At 52.1% G+C, this 17,601-nt stretch overlaps 1 protein-coding gene across 1 annotated transcript; it reads left to right on the plus strand.

Moving 5' to 3' along the window:
* Positions 1-2,900: 2,900 nt before the first annotated feature.
* Positions 2,901-13,583, plus strand: LOC140398225 (nicotinamide N-methyltransferase-like). Its single transcript, XM_072486638.1, has 3 exons — positions 2,901-3,092; positions 4,976-5,180; positions 13,060-13,583. Exons 1-3 carry the CDS (start codon positions 2,939-2,941, stop codon positions 13,499-13,501), a joined length of 801 nt encoding a protein of 266 aa, XP_072342739.1. The 5' UTR covers positions 2,901-2,938; the 3' UTR covers positions 13,502-13,583.
* The last annotated feature ends 4,018 nt before the right edge of the window (positions 13,584-17,601 follow it).

The following is a 17,601-nucleotide window of genomic DNA, read 5'->3' on the forward strand; positions in this document are numbered from 1 at the left end:
TCCGCAAACTTGCTAATCAGACCCGCTCCATTGTCTTCCAAGTCATTTATTTATGTTACAAACAGCAGAGGTCCCAGTACTGATCTCTGCGGAACACCACTAGTTACAGACTTCCATTCGGAAAAACACCCTTCCACTGCTGCCCTCAATCTTCTAAGGCCAAGCCAGTTCTGAATCCATCCAACTAGTTCACCCCTGACCCCATGTGATATAATCTTTTGCACCAGCCTTCCATGAGGGACCTTATCAAATGCTTTACGAAAGTCCATGCAGACAACATCCACAGCCCTTCCCTCGTCAATCATTTTTGGCACCTCCTCAAAAAGCTCAATTAAATTAGTGAGACATGACCTCCGTCATACAAGCCCATTCCGTCTGTCGCTAATAAGACCATTCACTTCCAAATGTGCATCGATCCTACCCCTGAGAATCTTTTCCAACAATTTCACTATCACTGACGTCAGACTCACTGGCCTATAATTGCCCAGGTTATCCTTGCTACCCTTCTTAAATAACAGTACAATGGGATCAAGCTATCCTCCAATCCTCAGGATCTCACCTGTGGCCAACGAGGACACAAAGATTTCTGTTAGAGGCCCAGCGATCTAATCTCTTGTCTCCCTCAGTAACCTGGGATAGATGCCATCTGGCCTTGGCAATTGTCTTCCTTAATGCTTTTTAACACACCTAACACTTCCTCCCTCGTAATAAAGACCTGTTCTAAAGTTTTTACGCATCTGTCTGAGATACCACCAATCAACGTGTCCCTCTCTGTGAATACCGATGCAAAATACTCATTAAGGATCTCACCTACTTCCTCTGGTTCCACACATAATTTCCCTCCTTTGTCCGAGAGTGAACCAACTCTTTCTCTAGCTACCCTCTTGTTCCTAATATATGTATAAAATGCCTTGCGATTCTCCTTAATCCTGTCTGCCAAGGACATATTGTGCCCCCTTTTTGCCCTCCTAACTCCATGCTGGAGCTCTTTTCTACTTTCCTTGTATTCAAGTGCTTCATCTGTTTTTAGCTGCCTGGACCTCGCGAATGCATCCTTTTTCTTTTTGACTTGGCTCGCAATTTCCCTGGTCATCCATGGCTCCTGAATCCTGCCTTTCTTGTCCTTTCTTTTTACCGGCACATGCCTGTCCTGCACTCCCATCAATTGCTCCTTCAAAGCCTCCCACATGCCAAATGTGGATTTACCCCCAAACAGCCTCTGCCAAACAACATCCTCCAAATCCTGCCTAATCTGGTTGTAGTTAGCCTTCCCCCAATTCAGCACCTGAACCCAAGGACAACACTCGTCCTTTTCCATGAGTATCCGAATGCTTACGGAATTGTGGTCACTGTTCGCCACATGTTCCCCCCCACTGCAACTTTAATGACCTGCCCGGGCTCGTTCCCGAGTACTAGGTCCAGTATAGTCCCCTCTCTAGTCGGACTATCCACATAAAGAACGTACTATTAAACCAATTCAAAGTGCTTGTTTCCATTGATTATTTGGTTCCACACTCACTTCTGACCCACATATTCAATAGAACCTGATGTAAACTGACACTCGGGTACATTTCATAAGTATTGCCATTGTCCAATCTCCATCGGCTAAATAGGCTTGCAGCCATGGCTCTGTTGTTGGCATTTTTGCCTCTGGATCAGCAGTTGGGGGGTGGGGGAGGGCGGGGGGTTGTCAGGCCTCTCAATTAGAGAGGCCTGACAACAAGGAACATTTATTTCTATATGAGATAATTGAGCCACTAGTTTTTTAACATTCCTTCAGTCAGACTGCTAAGCCAATTATGCAAACTAACTTGCCGCTAATATGTGTGATTGCCACTGGCTGCCAATCAACAGCTAACCCATTGCAGTTGCCCTCCCCACTCGGTGAGTGCCATGCTTTCCCTGCACGATTATCTGAGAGGGTGAACACATACACCCTCCTCGGCAGAGGGCAAGAGCAAACAAGCTAAGCAGAGCATCCTGATCCATCAGGTGTGGGTGCTATGGCTTCCTTACAGCCGCCCCCTCCCCCCCAACATATCAGGGTAGTGCATGGGCCTTTAGAGTGAACCAAATTACACATGTCTGTGATTTACATGAGGGCTCAAAAGACAGGAATCTTGCCAAAACTGTGGTCCCTTAGTCAGGCTGAGTCGGGGGTGATGTGGGGCCTTGTCCATTTTGGGATATTCTGACGGAAAGGTCCTCAATGTGACAGCCAGCACAGTAATCAGAGTCCGTCAATCCGCTGTTACTGGGAGTGGATGGATAGAGGGTCAGCCCTTAGAGGGGAGAACTCACCATTAACTGTCTCCCTCATTCACTTTGAATGATCAGCGTGTGAGAGAGAGAGCGCGAGGAGGGAAGACGTCAACAGAGGCGCCTGGCTCTCCAGAGGTAGGAGCAGAACCCCAATGAGGAACGGGTTGCAGGGCCTGCTCACTATCCAGAGAGGCGCCTTCAATGGCACAGGGTCTACAGGTGGTACCAGTACTTCCTGGAAATTAACAACAACTCGTGTTGGCGAAATCTTCACCAGTGCAGGAGCACATTCAGCATGAGTTGGTGCCACATGGAGGGCAGCCACCTCCTTTGGCCATGAAAGCCGTAGCCACCCTCAACGTTTATGCAACCAGCTCCTTTTAGGGCTCCATATGTGACCTTTGCGGCTTTTGCAAGCCTCCACTCATAAATGTATCAAGGAGGCTGCACTCTTTGCAAGGGCTCACCAACTGCATCTATTTCGACCGGGATCAAGCTAGCCAGGATGACAGAACCATGGGATTTGCCAGAACTTTCCACAAGTGCAAGGAGCTATTGTCTGCACTGATGTGGGTGTCAGCGGTTTTTGCATACAGGCACCACCCCTATCAAAACAAATGATAAAGGAAACCTGCAACGCCGCCTTCACTCAGCCGAGTTTTCTGTTTGAGATAAAATGGAGATAGGTTTTAGCGACGGCGACTATTATGAGGAAAAGTTTGACTCCCGGGTCTTTTTGGAAACATACTTTAATTCAACCTTTGGACATCGACAGGAAAATGAATTCTTGGCTTTTACTCTGAAGAATTTGGTAAATGTATTTTCCAGTGGTGAGTAAGTTCTTTGCCACAAATTAACCAGACTCTTGGCCCAAAGGTGACACCCCCATTTGTGAACCTGTCGTTCCTACTGTGCGATTGTTTTGCCCAGTTCTTTTTCATTCAAGTTCCACGTGAAGGTTTTTTGACTGCACAGCTGCTGGGGGCTGAAACACGTTCCTAAATCTGCAGCAAATACCGATAGTTTAGAGTCTGGTCAGGGGTCTCCCTGCTCCATCTCTCGAGTTCCAAACCTCCTGAGCATCAAGAACAGGCAGCGACCTTGGATCCACCTCATTTCCAGCATTGCTGGGTTGGACCGTTCTATTTACGATAGAGTGAAACATTTCCCTAAAAGGCAAGTTAGCTGCCAAACGTACGTCCCTGCAGTTAGCATTGGGATAAGACGAGCTGCATCTTACACAGCATCAGTTCCCGGGCTCCTCAAGGGGCAACCTGGGACTATATTGGTGACATTAGGAGGGGAGGTGGAGAAAAGAATGGATGAAACGCACTAATTGGTAACAGTGTCAAGGGTGGGTAGCTGTGCAGGATGGCAATGAGAAGGGAGAGGAAAAAGGAGAAATGAAAAGAGAAGGGCACTGTGTCGTCATAAATTAAGCTGCAGGTTAACCTAACAATCCAGGACTAGTTGGATAAAGCTGTTTGTTGTGCGGAAACAAAAACATGAAGAAATAATTAATACACTGGATGATTTTCAATGAAGAGAAAAGTTTAAGAGATTTCATGGGGTGATTAAATGTATCAATGTTGGGAACGAGTTAATATAGCAGTATTCAATGAGATCTAAATAGGTCTTATGGGCAGCACTGTAGCACAGTGGTTAGCACTGTTGTTTCACAGCGCCAGGGTCCCAGGTTCGATTCCCGGTTGGGTCACTGTCTGTGCGGAGTCTGCACGTTCTCCCCATATCTGCGTGGGTTTCCTCCGGGTGCTCTGGTTACCTCCCACAAGTCACGAAAGATGTGCTGTTATGTAATTTGGACATTCTGAATTCTCCCTCTGTGTACTCAAACAGGCACTGGAATGTAGCGACTCGGAGCTTTTCACAGTAACTTCATTGCAGTGTTAATGTAAGCCTACTTGTGACAATAAAGATTATTTTCAAAGAGCAGAGACAGCAAGGGATAAACTTTGCACACAGGCTTTGAGTCTGTGAGATGTGAAGCAGACATCATGTCAAAATGTAAAAACGTTTTTGAGCTGAAAAGTACCGAGATTTTATCCATTACCTGCGTAGAATGTGTGACCATTATGTATTTGTGTCACGAAATGTGTTTATAAACTCAGTTTAAAATTCAGAGTAACAAAGAGACCTTTATCCCACAGTCCACCTCACCACTCTCTGCCAGAAATCCTTCCTTTGCTTCCTCCCATTCATCCTGGCATCTGTCTCCTGCCTCATGCCCGTTCCGTTACCCCTCATCTTCACCTTTCCCCTCAGAAGAGGTTCCTCTCTCCCATCTTCATTCGGTTACGTTGCCATGTTCTACCTTCTCTTTCGTCTTCTTCCTCTTTCCGCTCGTTGTCCCTCTCTCAGAGCACAAGGACACTCTTCACCCTTCTGGCACTTTGCTCCCCAACCTGCACTGACATTTTTCGCCCCCCGCCCCCCTCTTGTTCCCATGTTCCCAGCTCAATGCTGAAAGGGCTCTTTACCCCAGTGTGCGCCAAAATGTATGGAGCAACACCATAATCATCACATGGGCTTTGTCAGCCAGCAGGGTTGAGAAGAATCAAACTCTGTCTGCTTGCAAAGCTGTCCAAACAGAGAACTGATACTCAAAATCCCTTTGTCTGATCCTTCAGTACAATTTGATATGTATTTTGTCATTTTATTTCCCACTTAATGACAGGTGATTAAATTCTTCCAGGTCCGAAATTCCGCAGACTGCTTGAAATTGGATCTGGTCCCTGTCTCCACTTCGCTCTCTGTGCCTCGGGGCATGCGACGGAAATGGTTCTGTCCGATTTTGTTCCCAGCAACTGCCAAGAGATTGAGCTATGGTTAAAAAATGATGCGGGAGCTTTTGACTGGAGCCACTTTGCAAAATTAGTGTGTGAACTGGAAGGCAACAGGTAATCATTAAGTTGCTTAGACTAGGAGTGTTTTTTTTCAAAATGATAAATAGCTACTCAATGGTTCATACTCAGTTCATTGTTTTACTGAGACTTTGTAGGCAATGAAAATATTGGGTTTGACACCAAAGTTCACTGGTGCCAAAGTATCTGAACAGCCACCTAAAAATACAAATGTAATCTGTTCAGAATGAAATAGAAGGAACAAATCAACCTGTGACAGGGCAAGAATGGATCTACTAAATGAGAGATCACTGCTGTGCTTAGAGTGATTTAGGGCTTGCAGTTTAAGGGCACCTTGGTCAAATGGTATAAGATAATGTCCAATTAAAGAAAGATGCTGCCTACCTGTGCTGAGCAACCCCCGCTCAGGTGCTGGGTATCCTCACACGTTTAAAGGTTTCTCTGTAAATCCCAAAATACATTTTAATTCACTTGATGAAACATTGATACTATGATAATCACAAAGTAAACGAACTGCTCAAATTCATTTTGTAGGATCCTATCTTCTTACACCATCCGGCGAGTAAAAAATATTCTTCCGTCGGAACATGGGAACAGGAGCAGGCCACTTAGCCCCTCGAGTCTGCTCCGCCATTCCATGAGATTATGGCTGATCCATGACCTAACTACACCTGCCTGCCATGCCCAATGTCCCTTGGTGCCTTTCTGCTAACGAGAAGTAATCAACGTCAGTTTTAAAACCAACAATCTAGCATCAATTGTCATTTGTGAAAGAGTTCTAAACCTTTACAATCCTTTGTGGATTAAGCATTTTCTCTTTTCCCCCTGCATGGTGGCATGGTGGCACAGTGGTTAGCACTGCTGCATCACAGCACCAGGGATCTGGGTTCATTTGCAGCCTTGGGTGACTGTCTGTGTGGAGTTTGCACTTTTTCCCAGTATCGGCACGGGTTTTCTCCGGATGCTCCGGTTTCCTCGCACAGTCCAAAAATGTTCAGGTTTGGTTGGGTTACTGGGTCACGGGGATAGAGTGAGAGAGTGGGCCTAGGTCATGTGCTCTTTCAGATGGCCATTGCAGACTCAATGGGCCGAATGGCCTCCTTCTGCATTGTAAGGATTCTATTCTATGGATTTCGCTGCTGGCTCTTATTTTGCATCCAAAGCCATCTAGTCTTCGACTCTCCAACGAATCAAAACAGGTTTGTCCAATGTGTCCCTTCTGTTCCCTTTGGTCTTTAGAATATTTCAAATCAAGCGACCACAGAACTTGTTAAATTCCAGTGAAACAAACCTAATCTGTTTAATCTCTCCTTTGAGCCGAACACTTGGAGTGCGGGTTATCATTCTAGTAAGATTAAGCCTGCACTACCTGCAAAGCCAATGGGCCGAATTCTCCGGCCCCCCAGCCACATGTTGCTCAGCAGCACCCCATTCACTGCCATCGACATTCTCTACTCCCACCACTAGTCAATGGGATTTCACAGAGAAGTCACCCCGTGCCAACGGGGAACCCGCGGGCGGGGGTGCGCTGCCAGCCGGAACAGTGAATCCCAACGTTTGGAGAATTCCAGCCAATATATTCTTCCAAAGGTTCGAGTGCTCAAAAATGCTCACAGTGGTCCAGCTGTGGTCACACCACAGCATTTCCAAATAAGGCAGCAGGGTACAAGTACTTCCAACATTCATATAGATTGTACTGCAGCTAGAGATGCAAATTTACTCACTGCTTTGCCTGCAGGTCCTACTCAATTTGCCTGCGACAATGCACATCAAACAACCCTACGCTTTCCATCTAATGTTTCCACCTTTACAGATTTGCAACTTGGATCAACTAATTTTTGGAATTTTCTGTTTCTGTCAGCTTGGCTCAGTTGGTCTCATTGCTGAGTCCAAATGTGGAGGCTTCAAGTCCCACCCTGGGATACAGGCACATATTCTAGACTGATACTTGAGTTCAAGTTGGAAGGGAAGGTTGCAATGTTGGAGATTCTGGGGCGGGATTCTCTGTCAATCGGCGCGATGGCCCGAACCCGGCACCAAAAAGGGCGTGAATCATTCCGGCGTCGGGCTCCCCGAAACGTCGTGAATTCCCCGGCCCGGAGTGGGCTAGGTTCCAGGTGCGGGACATCGAGGCACTCCTGGGAGCAGTGGAGCAGAGGAGGGAGGCCCTGTACCCCGGACACGGCCGCAGGGTCGCACCACGCCTCAGCTGGCGCCTGTGGAGGGAGGTGGCAGAGGCCGTCAGTGCCATGGCTGTGACAGCCAGGACACGCATCCAGTGCCACAAGAAGATCAATGACGTTGTCAGGGCAGCCAGGGTGAATAACCCCCCCACCTCCGATGGGCGGCACAGCCTTAAATGCAACCGACATGTCTGCACCCACCCATGCAGGCTGCAGTGGCAGGATGTGCTGTGAACCTCGGCCAACATACACATAACCGCTGGTCCGCATGCATATATCTGCCTAACACTGTTGCCCTTTATCCCTGCCACCCTCCCGCCCCCCATAGGAGAAGCGCGTTCACAACAACCGGGAGCGTGAGAGGACCGGAGGGGGTCCACCTGAACTGCGATCATGCACCATCCATGAGGAAAGGGCTCTGGAACTTGCAGGCGGACCCGAGGACCGGGTGGTTGCGGATGCAGAGGTCGGGGGCGCACCACCAAGTGAGACCCCCCACGGCCTGCCCCTGCACAGCACTTTCCCCCTTCCCCCATATCCCCCATTTCTCCCTTATCCCCCTTCCCCCATATCCACCATATCCCTCTTCGCCATATTCCCCTTCCTCCATATCCCCTTCCCTCATATCCCCCATATCCCCTTCCCCCATATCCCACTTCCCCCATACCCCCCATATCCCCCTTCCCCCATACTCCCCATGTCCCCTTCCCACATATTCACCTTCCCCCTTCCCCCATATCCCCAATATCCACGTTCCGCCATATCCCTCTTCCTCCATATCCCCCATATCCCCATTCCCCCATATCTCCATTCCCCCATATCCCCATAACCCCATTCCCCCATATGCCCCTTCCCCCATATCCCCCTTCCCCCAGATCCCCTTCCCCATATTCCCCATATCCCCATCCTCCTTCCCCTATATCCCCCATATCCCACATAGCCCCCTCCCCCATATCCCCCTTCCCCCATATCCCCCTTCCCCCATATCCCCCTTCCCTCATATGCTCCATATTCCCCTTGCCCCCTATCCCCATCTGCGTGTCTAACCATGCATGCTGTATTGTGTATTGCAGAACCAAACGTCGACCCACCCGTCCCCGCGGATGCCGACCGCCCCCAGGACGATCCAGGGCAGCCACGAGCCAGGGACAGACCCGTCCAATCAGGCATACGACACCTCCAGGACGATCCAGGGCGGCCACGAGCCAGGGACAGACCCAGAGCACCAGGGAGACGACGCCCCCATCTAGTGCAAGTGCGGTGACGCCGACAGGCCAGACCCAGCGACGAGGGGCGCAGCCACAGGAACAGGCACCCGTCGCAGCCTACCCAGGACACACCTACCCAGGACACACCTACCCAGGACACCCCTACCCAGGACACCCCTACCCAGGACACACCTACCCAGGACACCCCTACCCAGGACACACCTACCCAGGACACCCCTACCCAGGACAAACCCATCCAGGACATACCTACCCAGGACACACCTACCCAGGACACCCCTACCCAGGACACACCTACCCAGGACACACCTACCCAGGACACACCTACCCAGGACACACCTACCCAGGACAAACCCATCCAGGACACACCTACCCAGGACACCGATGCACAGGACACTGACGCACACGACACCCACACACAGGGGACGGATGGACAAGAACCACCACTCCAGGGGACCCTGGACCTCGGGTCGGATGAGGAGCACGACACTACGCCACTGCTATCTCCTACACCCTCCACCATCGCAGAGACACTCACCTCGGTTGGGCATTTTAGCGATGAGGTATCTGGGACACTAACTGGTGCGCACAACACAGCCGTCCCAGCACAGCAGGTGGAGGCAGGAGCAGCCGAGGGGCCGGGCGGTCGGAGGGCAGCCCGGCGCAGGCAACCATCTGCCACCCAGACGGGTCCCGGGTTCCTGGAGTTACCACACCCACCCATAGACCCGATGCAGGCACGGACTAAGGGACGATCGAAGGGGGTGACGGCCGGCTTGCGGCAGCTGCAGACGCAGGTGGAGGAGTCAACCCGCGTGCAGGAGCAGGGAGTGGTGCTGGTCATGTGTGTCACCCAGGCCGAAACAGCACGTGTGGCGTCCGTGGTGGAGGCAATGGGTGCGACGGTGTCAGAAAGGGGTCGCAGTATGCAAGGCCTGGGGCGTTCCGTGCGGGTGGTGTCTGTGTCCCAGGACATGGCTGCCCTCTCACAGGAAGCTATGAGTCAGAGCCAGCAGCAGATCGCAGAGGCGCTTAGCGCCGTGGCCCAGTCTCAGCAGGCCATGCGCCAGTCTCAGCAGGCCATCGCTGAGGGCACCGGCGCCATTGCCCAGGTGCTGGCCGGCGTCACCCAGACACAGACAGGGATGGCCAACTCCCTGAGCTCCATGGCTGCAAACTTGCAGACCCTTGTTGATACCGGGGCTGGCCTCCAGGACTGGCAGCGCCAGGTGTCGGGGGGGGCATCGGATGCTCGGTCCGTTCGCATCCCCGACCCATGAGGAGGCCCGGGGGCCATCGGGAATCCCAAGGGGGGAGGAGGTGCTGGGGCCCTTTCCGGGTCCCCCTGCAGGGGAGGTCCCGGAACACCACGACACCTTGGACTCCCCTCCCTTCTGTCTCAGGTGCATCTGGTGGGCAAGGAGCCGGACAGGCTGGCAACTCGCCATCCCAGTCGCCCGAGCCGCAGCCTGGCACATCTAGGCCAGGCCGCCCCAGGAAACGCCGCTAAATGGGTCCCTAGTCACAGGGCAGGAATCACAGGAGTCCACCTCCAGTTCTGCTGTACCGTCTGGGGAAACCACCTGGACGTAGTCATAGGGCCCATGAGGCCAAACAATTAGACACTGAGTAAGTTGGCACGGGTGCAGGGCACAGATTAGTTATAGGGGCTAGGGCACGTGTATGAACTGTTTGTTATTAAAACCACTTTCACACCTACAGAAGCTGCCTTTGTGCTCTGTCCGATGCGTGCGGGGGTGTGGTGTGAGGTGAGCGCCAGTGGGTGTGTGAGGGGTGATAGAATGTCGGCCTCAGGTGAGTGTGCCCCCCCTCCCCCCGGGTCTCCCTCGCCATCCCCCCAGGCAGACGACGGGACCGTGCGCCGCATGCAGGGACGGTCCGGGTGGAGGGTGGTACTGTGGTCATGGGTCAGACATTGTCCAATGATGTAGAGCCCGGAGCTCATCGCAGAGCAGGTTATCGTCATCCTCCATGGCCTGCAATAGACACGTTCCACCGGCGACCGTGTGAGCCCGGCCCGTTGTGCCGCAGGAGGATGCGCAATGGAGGGGTGGAGTGCATGCGGGTGGGGTGAGTGTGGTAGGCTGGTGGGTGGGTGGGGTGAGGGTGGTTGACTGGTGGGTGGGTGGGGTGAGGGTGGTTGGTGTTGAGTGGGCGGGATGAGGGTGGTTGGAGTTGGGTGGGTGGGGTGAGTGTGATAGGCTGGTGCCGTGGTGTGCAGTCTGTGCCCATACTCGCCGATTCCCACGCCCCCCTAGTCCGTGAACCGGGCGGCTATCAGCCAGTCCCGTGCCCGCTGGCCCAGCCGGTAATGGTGGGCAGCCTCCCGTCCATGTCCAGCCCGTCTGTCCTGACCCTTGCCCCCATCCTGCTCATCTGGGGAGGTCTGCGCCTCGTCTTGCTGCTCCTCCCCCAACCCCTCCTCTGCCTGCAGCACATCGCCCCTCTGCTGGGCTGTGTTGTGCAGGACGCAGCAGACCACAACGATGCGGCCGACCCTATCTGACGGATACTGGAGGGCACGCCCAGAGCGGTCCAGGCACCTGAAGTGCATCTTTAGCAGCCCAAAGCACCTCTCTATCACAACCCTGGTCGCTGCATGGGCATCGTTGTAGCGGTTCTCCGCGTCAGTCTGTGGCCTCCGTATAAACGTCATCAGCCACAACCGCAATGGGTAACCACTGTCTCCCAGCAACCAGCCCCTCAGCCAGGGGGGGGGGGGCGTCCCTCGAACATGGTGGGGATGAAAGATTGCGCCAATACGAATGAGTCATGTACACTGCCCGGGTACTGGGCGCAGACGTGCAGGATCCTCATGCGGTGGTCACAGACCACCTGAACGTTCATGGAATAGATCCCCTTCCTATTCGTGAACACGACCCTGTTATCCGCAGGTGGCCGCACGGCGATGTGCATCCCACCGATCGTCCCCTGGGCCATGGGCATCCTGGCCGCCGCAGCGAAGCCCGCTGCCCGGGCATCCTGGCTGGCCCGGTCCACAGGGAACTGGATGTAGCGGTCCGCAATGGCATATAGGGCGTCCGTCACTGCACGGATGCACTGGTGCACCGATGTCTGCAAGATGCCGGACAGGTCCCCGTGGACACGTCGGCGGGCCTTTGGCCCATCCGGCCGGGAATATTCAGGCAGCCCCGGGGTCCATAACGTCGCGCAGGTCCTCGCCATTCACCAAGGCGGGAGGTGCGATTCACGTCAGCGGGATTTTTGGGGGCCGGAGAAGTCGGCAGCCGGCGGGGGCGGGGTTCACGCCGACCCCCGGATATTCTCCGACCCGGCGGGTGGTCGGAGAATCCCGCCCCTGAAATATTAAGTTAGCCATCCAACATTGTTTAGGTAAACCTTATAGAGCCCAGGATTATGAAGGTAACAGGACCAAGATGGTTAGACAGAATGAAAACTCAGATCAACTATGATGCAATTGGTGGCGTAGTGGTTAGCACCGTTGCCTCACAGCGCTGATGGCCTTGGTTCGATTCTGGCCCCCGGGTCAGTGTCTGCGTGGAGTTTGCACATTCTCCTCGTGTTTACGTGGGTCTCAGCCCCACTAACCCAAACATGTGCAGAGTAGGCAGATTGGCCATGCAAAAATTGCCCCTTATTTGGAAAAAATACAACTTTAAATTAAAAAAAAAACAATGATGCAAGAGGTTTGATGGGCTATTAGACCTCCTTTTTTTTATTGCATCTAGCAAACATCTTTCAGTGTACTGGCCAACTCACTTCCTCCAACATCAAAACAAAATCCTTTCTCATTGCTTGTGACATGGTGTGTGTAAAATCAATATTTACACGCATAGTAACAATGTTTGTACTTAATTGTATGTGAGGTGCAAATCAGATGAGCATACATCACACCTACTTCCACTTTTTTCTTTATCAATGTTCCTCTTTATGTCTTTATTCCTCCTCCAGCCCTTCATTTTCCCCTCTTGAGCACTCTGCTTTCCCCCACTTGTGCTTATTGTGTGTGTGACTTTTATTGCGAAGCTAAACTGAGATTTGACTGACTTATTACTTCATATAGATTTTCATTTGATGAAGTATGTATTATATTGGATAAAAATCACAACTTTTAAAAAAAATCCAACTCTGTTATAATCAACCGCATGGGTAGAAAATAGAGGTATTTATTCACCCCTCCAGACTTGGTCACAACACTATAAAAATGCACCAGTTTGTAGTCAAAAAACTTAAAGACATCATACACAATTAAGTTACTTTATTTTTTGAGCTGGTGTTCATTTTAATGTACCTCCTTTAACTGTGTAGCAGCCATCAAAGGCTCAACAGTCACCACTTGGTTTTGCTGTGGAGAAACGCCTTGACTGGGAATTTAAAGAACAAATGGGAGCTGTGAGAAATCAGTTTGAAGCACACAATTCCAGGCATCTCCTTTAACGTGGAATAAATTGAATGTGATTCTCTGCAGCATTCTGTCTCAGACACTGAGCTTGTATCTTTCAGGGAAAAATGGACAGAGAAAGAGAGGAAGCTGAGAGATTCCATCAAACAAGTTTTGAGGTGTGATGTCAATCAAACTAACCCTCTGGATCCAGTGGAATTGGAACCTGTTGATTGTCTGATGACTTCCTTGTGTCTGGAAGTTGCCTGTAAGGATAAAGCAGCTTACTGCGCTGCTCTTAGAAATGTAACCGCTCTGTTAAAACCAGGCGGGGTGCTCATTATGAATGGTGTTTTGAACCAGACCTTTTATACTGTCAACAATCACAAGTTTTCATGTGTAAAATTCGATCAGGCCTTTTTGAGAAACATTTTGAAGGAAGTTGGATATGAGATTGAGCAGTTGGAAATTTTTGACGGTCTTGACAAATCTCAGAACACTCTGTCAGACTTTAATGCTATATTTTTCCTAGTTGCTCAAAAGAATAAGAATGCTCCATGCTGATTCATTATTGCAGCTTCTGCAGATCTACTCTGGGTTCAATACTGGCCAAAGAGCAAAAATAAAGAACATATTATTGAACCAATTCAAAGTGCTTGTTTCTATTAATTATTTGGTTCCACACTCACTTCTAAGTCACATATTCAATAATGTTGTGTGGCACTACCACCGTGCTAAATGGGCATCCAATCTAGCAACTGGGCATCCATGAGGTACTGTGGGCCATCAGCATCAGCAGACTTGTATTCAACCATAATCTGCTACCTCATGGTCAGGCATATCCCCCACTCCACCATTTCCACCAAGCCAGGGGATTAACCCTGGTTCAATGAGGAGTGCATGGAGAGCATGCCAGGAGCAACATCAGGCCAGGTGAAGATATGGCACAGGACTGCTTGTGTGCCAAACAGCATAAGCAGCAAATAATAGACAGCCAAGCGATTCCACAACAAACACATCAGATCTAAGCTCTCCAGTCCTGCCATATCCAGCCATGAATAGTGGTGGACAATTAAACAACTCACTGGAGGAGGAGGCTCCACAAATATCCCCATCCTCAATGATGGAGGAGCCCAGCACCTATGTGCAAAAGACAAGGCTGAGGCTGACAATTTTTTAACCAGAAGTGCCGAGTGGATGATCCATCTCGGTTTCCTCCAGAGGTCCCCAGTTTCACAGATGCCAGTCTTCAGCCAATACGATGCACTTTATGTGATATCAAGAAACGGCTGAAGGCACTGGATACTGCAAAAGCTATGGGGCGGGATTCTCCAATCCCGCGGCAGACTGTCCATGCCGTTGTATACGCCGTCACATTTTACGACGGCGTGAACAGGCCGCTCTCACGACTAATTCTGGCCAATATAGGGGGCCAGCACGGCGCTGGAGTGGTTCGCGCCGCTCCAGCTGCAGATCCCGATGCGAACTGTGCGCCGCGGGATCCGCGCATGCGCAGTTGCGCCGGCGCCAACGAGGACATGCGCAGTGGCACTGGGGCAACACGTGCATGCGCAGTGGCCTCTTTCAATGCACCGGCCCCGATGCAACATGGCGCAGGGCTACAGGGGCCGGCAGGTAGGAAAGGAGGCCCCCAGCCACAGAGGCCGGCCCGCCGATCGGTGGGTCCCGATCGCGGGCCAGATCACATCTTCCTTACACGCCGAAGTCCCGCTGGCACAGAGCAGGTTAGAACGGCGGGACTCAGCTCCTTTCCTACGGCCGCTCGGCCCATCTGGGCCGGAGAATCGGCGGGTCGGCCACGTAGAGCGGCCCGCGACCGGCGCCACGCCAACCACGCGTGGGGCTGGGAGAATCCCGCCAATGGGCTTTTTCTCAGTTTAGGTTATCAATAAAAAACATACGACTAAACCGATGCAAAGTACTTGTTTCCATTAATTATTTGGTTCCACACTCACTTCTGAATCACATATTCAATAGGACCTGATATTGACTGACACTCCAGTACATTTCATAAGTATTGTCATTGTCCAATCTCCATCGGGGAAAATAGGCTTGCAGCCATGGCTCAGTTGTTGGCATTTTTGGCTCTGGATCAGCAGACGGTTCATTACAGTAGCGTTGGAGGTGCTGCCTTAAAATAAGATGTTAACCTGAGGCACTGTCATCATTGTCAGATAGACAGAGGAGATCCCATGACACTAAGTCTGGTTTAGCACACTGGGCTAAACAGATGGCTTGCAATGCAGAACAAGGCAGCAGCGCGGGTTCAATTCCCATACCGGCCTCCCCGAACAGCGACTAGGGGCTTTTCACAGTAGCTTCATTAAAGCCTACTTGTGACAATAAACAATTATTAATATTATTATTATTAAGTAAGTAAGTAAAATCGCCATAATCCCAGTTGACCGTAGGTTACTCTCCCCCCAAAGTGGATCACCACACCTCAGGCAAGTGGCAAGGCTGAGAAGGCGGCCTTCATGAATAATCTCAACCTGTAGGAGTTAGACAGCTTTTTAATGAGTAATGGATTGAAGGGATAAGGAGAACGGGCAGGACCATGGCGATGAGGCCATGATGAGATCTGCCATGGTCGAATTGAATGTGGTGCAGGGTCGAGAGGCTAAATTGCTTACTCCTGCTCCTAGTTCTTACGTACTAAGGAAGAACTATTCTGTCTAATTCCACCTTCCCGCTTTGGTCTGCAGCCCTGTAGGTAACAGCATTGCAAGCACAAATCTGGTGTTCTTGATTAATAAGGGGATTTCTTGATTAATAAGGGGATCGGGGTTATGGGGAGAAGGCAGGAGAATTGGGGTGGGGAACATATCAGCCATGATCAAATGGTGGAGTGGCCTAATTCTGCACCTATATCATATGGGGCGCAATTCAACTAACTAGGAACAAAGTCCCATAACGAGCGCATATAGCCGCATGTTTCCCGGCCCTCGCAGCGCAGAGAAACACATGGCTATTCAACACAACTAGTGTATAAGGGGTCTGAATGGGGAAGCGCACTGCCCTGGCCACACATAACTCTGTTTTGTCCACTGGGGAGCTCTCCCGCCGGCAGTCAATTTAACGTGGCCAATCCACCTTGCCTGCACATCTTTGGGTTGTGGGAGTGAAACCCACGCAAACACGGGGAGAATGTGCAAACTCCACACGGACAGTGGCCCAGAGTCGGGGTCAAACCTGGGACCTTGGCGCTGTGAGGCAGCAGGGCTAACCCACTGCGCCACCGTGCTGCCCTGCGAGAATTCAAAAATAAGAGCTAAACAATGGGGATATCTTGGATAGATTGGCCCTGCCGCCACCCCACGCCACCATCAATGATGTAACTGGGATACTAGCAAGCATTGCCAGAACTCTATTTGAATTCATTAAAGTACAATTATCTGGCCTCCCCCCACTCCCCCCTCCCCCACTCTGGGAATTCCACCCACAGGTCCTGCCAGGCCTGCTGAGTTTTCCCAGGACCCCAGAGGCGGGATTCTCCGATATTGAGGCAGAGTGTCCACACCGTCGAGAACGCCGTCGCATTTTACGATGGCACGAAATGGCCTCGGGCATGATCGATTCAGGCCCCAAAAAGGGGCCAGCAGCGGGGCCAGGAGAAACGCGCTCAGCGTGGCACAACAGCAGCGGCGTCATCGCGCGATGCCCGGCTGACGCCGTGCCACGTCATTTAAAGTGCGCGATCCGCGCACAGGACCGAAGGATCGAGATGGCTGAGCCCCGCCGTGCCGCTCCCAGGTGCCGGGACAGTGATCTTGAGACGCTGCTGGACGCTGTAGAAGAGCACAGGGCCATCTTGTGCCCAGGACGTGGGCACTACTGGCAAACATTCAGCACTGTGAAGTGCGGCTGGCGTGACGTGGGCACCGCGATTAGCACTGTGGGGCACCCCCCCCCCGCCCGACCTGGAGACCAGTGCCGGAAGAAGCTCCACGACCTCGTGAGGGCTGCCAGGGTAAGTACCCCGATGGTTCCCCCAGGCCACACCCCACCCCTCCCTCCCCCCCACCACGACTCGCGGGACCATCCACCCCCCCGCCCACGCAGGAGGGTGGGGGCTGAGGACACCACGTTGTACCCAACCCACATGGGCAACACCCCCCCCCTCCTTGATAGCTGCCATGGCGTGGTGCCCAGTGTCCCACACCCAGTCATAATGTTGCCAACATCTGCGCATCTTGATGCTGACTGCCTAACTCTGATGCTTCCCCCCGCCCCCCACAGGATAAGACTGCTCACAACCAACGTGAGCGTACAAGAACTGGAGGGGGATCACATGTGCTGCATCCCCTCACCGTCCATGAGCAGAGGGCTCTGGACCTCGCTGGGGGAGCCGCCACCCGGGAGGTAGCGCCATGCCAGATCGGAGGCGCAGGACCAAGTGAGACTCCCCTGCCTGGCTACACCCCCTCAGCCCGTCATCTCAACCCCCCCTCATTCTGCACCCCCTACCACTGCCCCCAAGTCCCCCCTTTCAACCCACCCCATGACACATTCCCCTCCACCCCCTAACACCCACCTGACACTCCACGCCCTCACACTGCCCCCCCCCCTCCACCCCCTGCTCCTTCCCCCCGCCCCCCGAGCATGGCAGCATGCTTCTCCGGGAACCCTCCCACCGCCCCCCA

Source organism: Scyliorhinus torazame, chromosome 21, assembly GCF_047496885.1.
Source record: "Scyliorhinus torazame isolate Kashiwa2021f chromosome 21, sScyTor2.1, whole genome shotgun sequence".
NCBI lineage: Eukaryota > Metazoa > Chordata > Chondrichthyes > Carcharhiniformes > Scyliorhinidae > Scyliorhinus > Scyliorhinus torazame.

What these genes read in the sequence shown, in the direction of transcription:
- LOC140398225 (XM_072486638.1), top strand. Translation starts at nt 2,939, where the DNA reads ATGGAGATAGGTTTTAGCGACGGCGACTATTATGAGGAAAAGTTTGAC. An exon ending in GGTAAATGTATTTTCCAGTG is followed by an intron (nt 3,093 to 4,975) that starts GTGAGTAAGTTC and finishes AAATTCTTCCAG; the next exon opens with GTCCGAAATTCCGCAGACTG. An exon ending in TGTGAACTGGAAGGCAACAG is followed by an intron (nt 5,181 to 13,059) that starts GTAATCATTAAG and finishes TGTATCTTTCAG; the next exon opens with GGAAAAATGGACAGAGAAAG.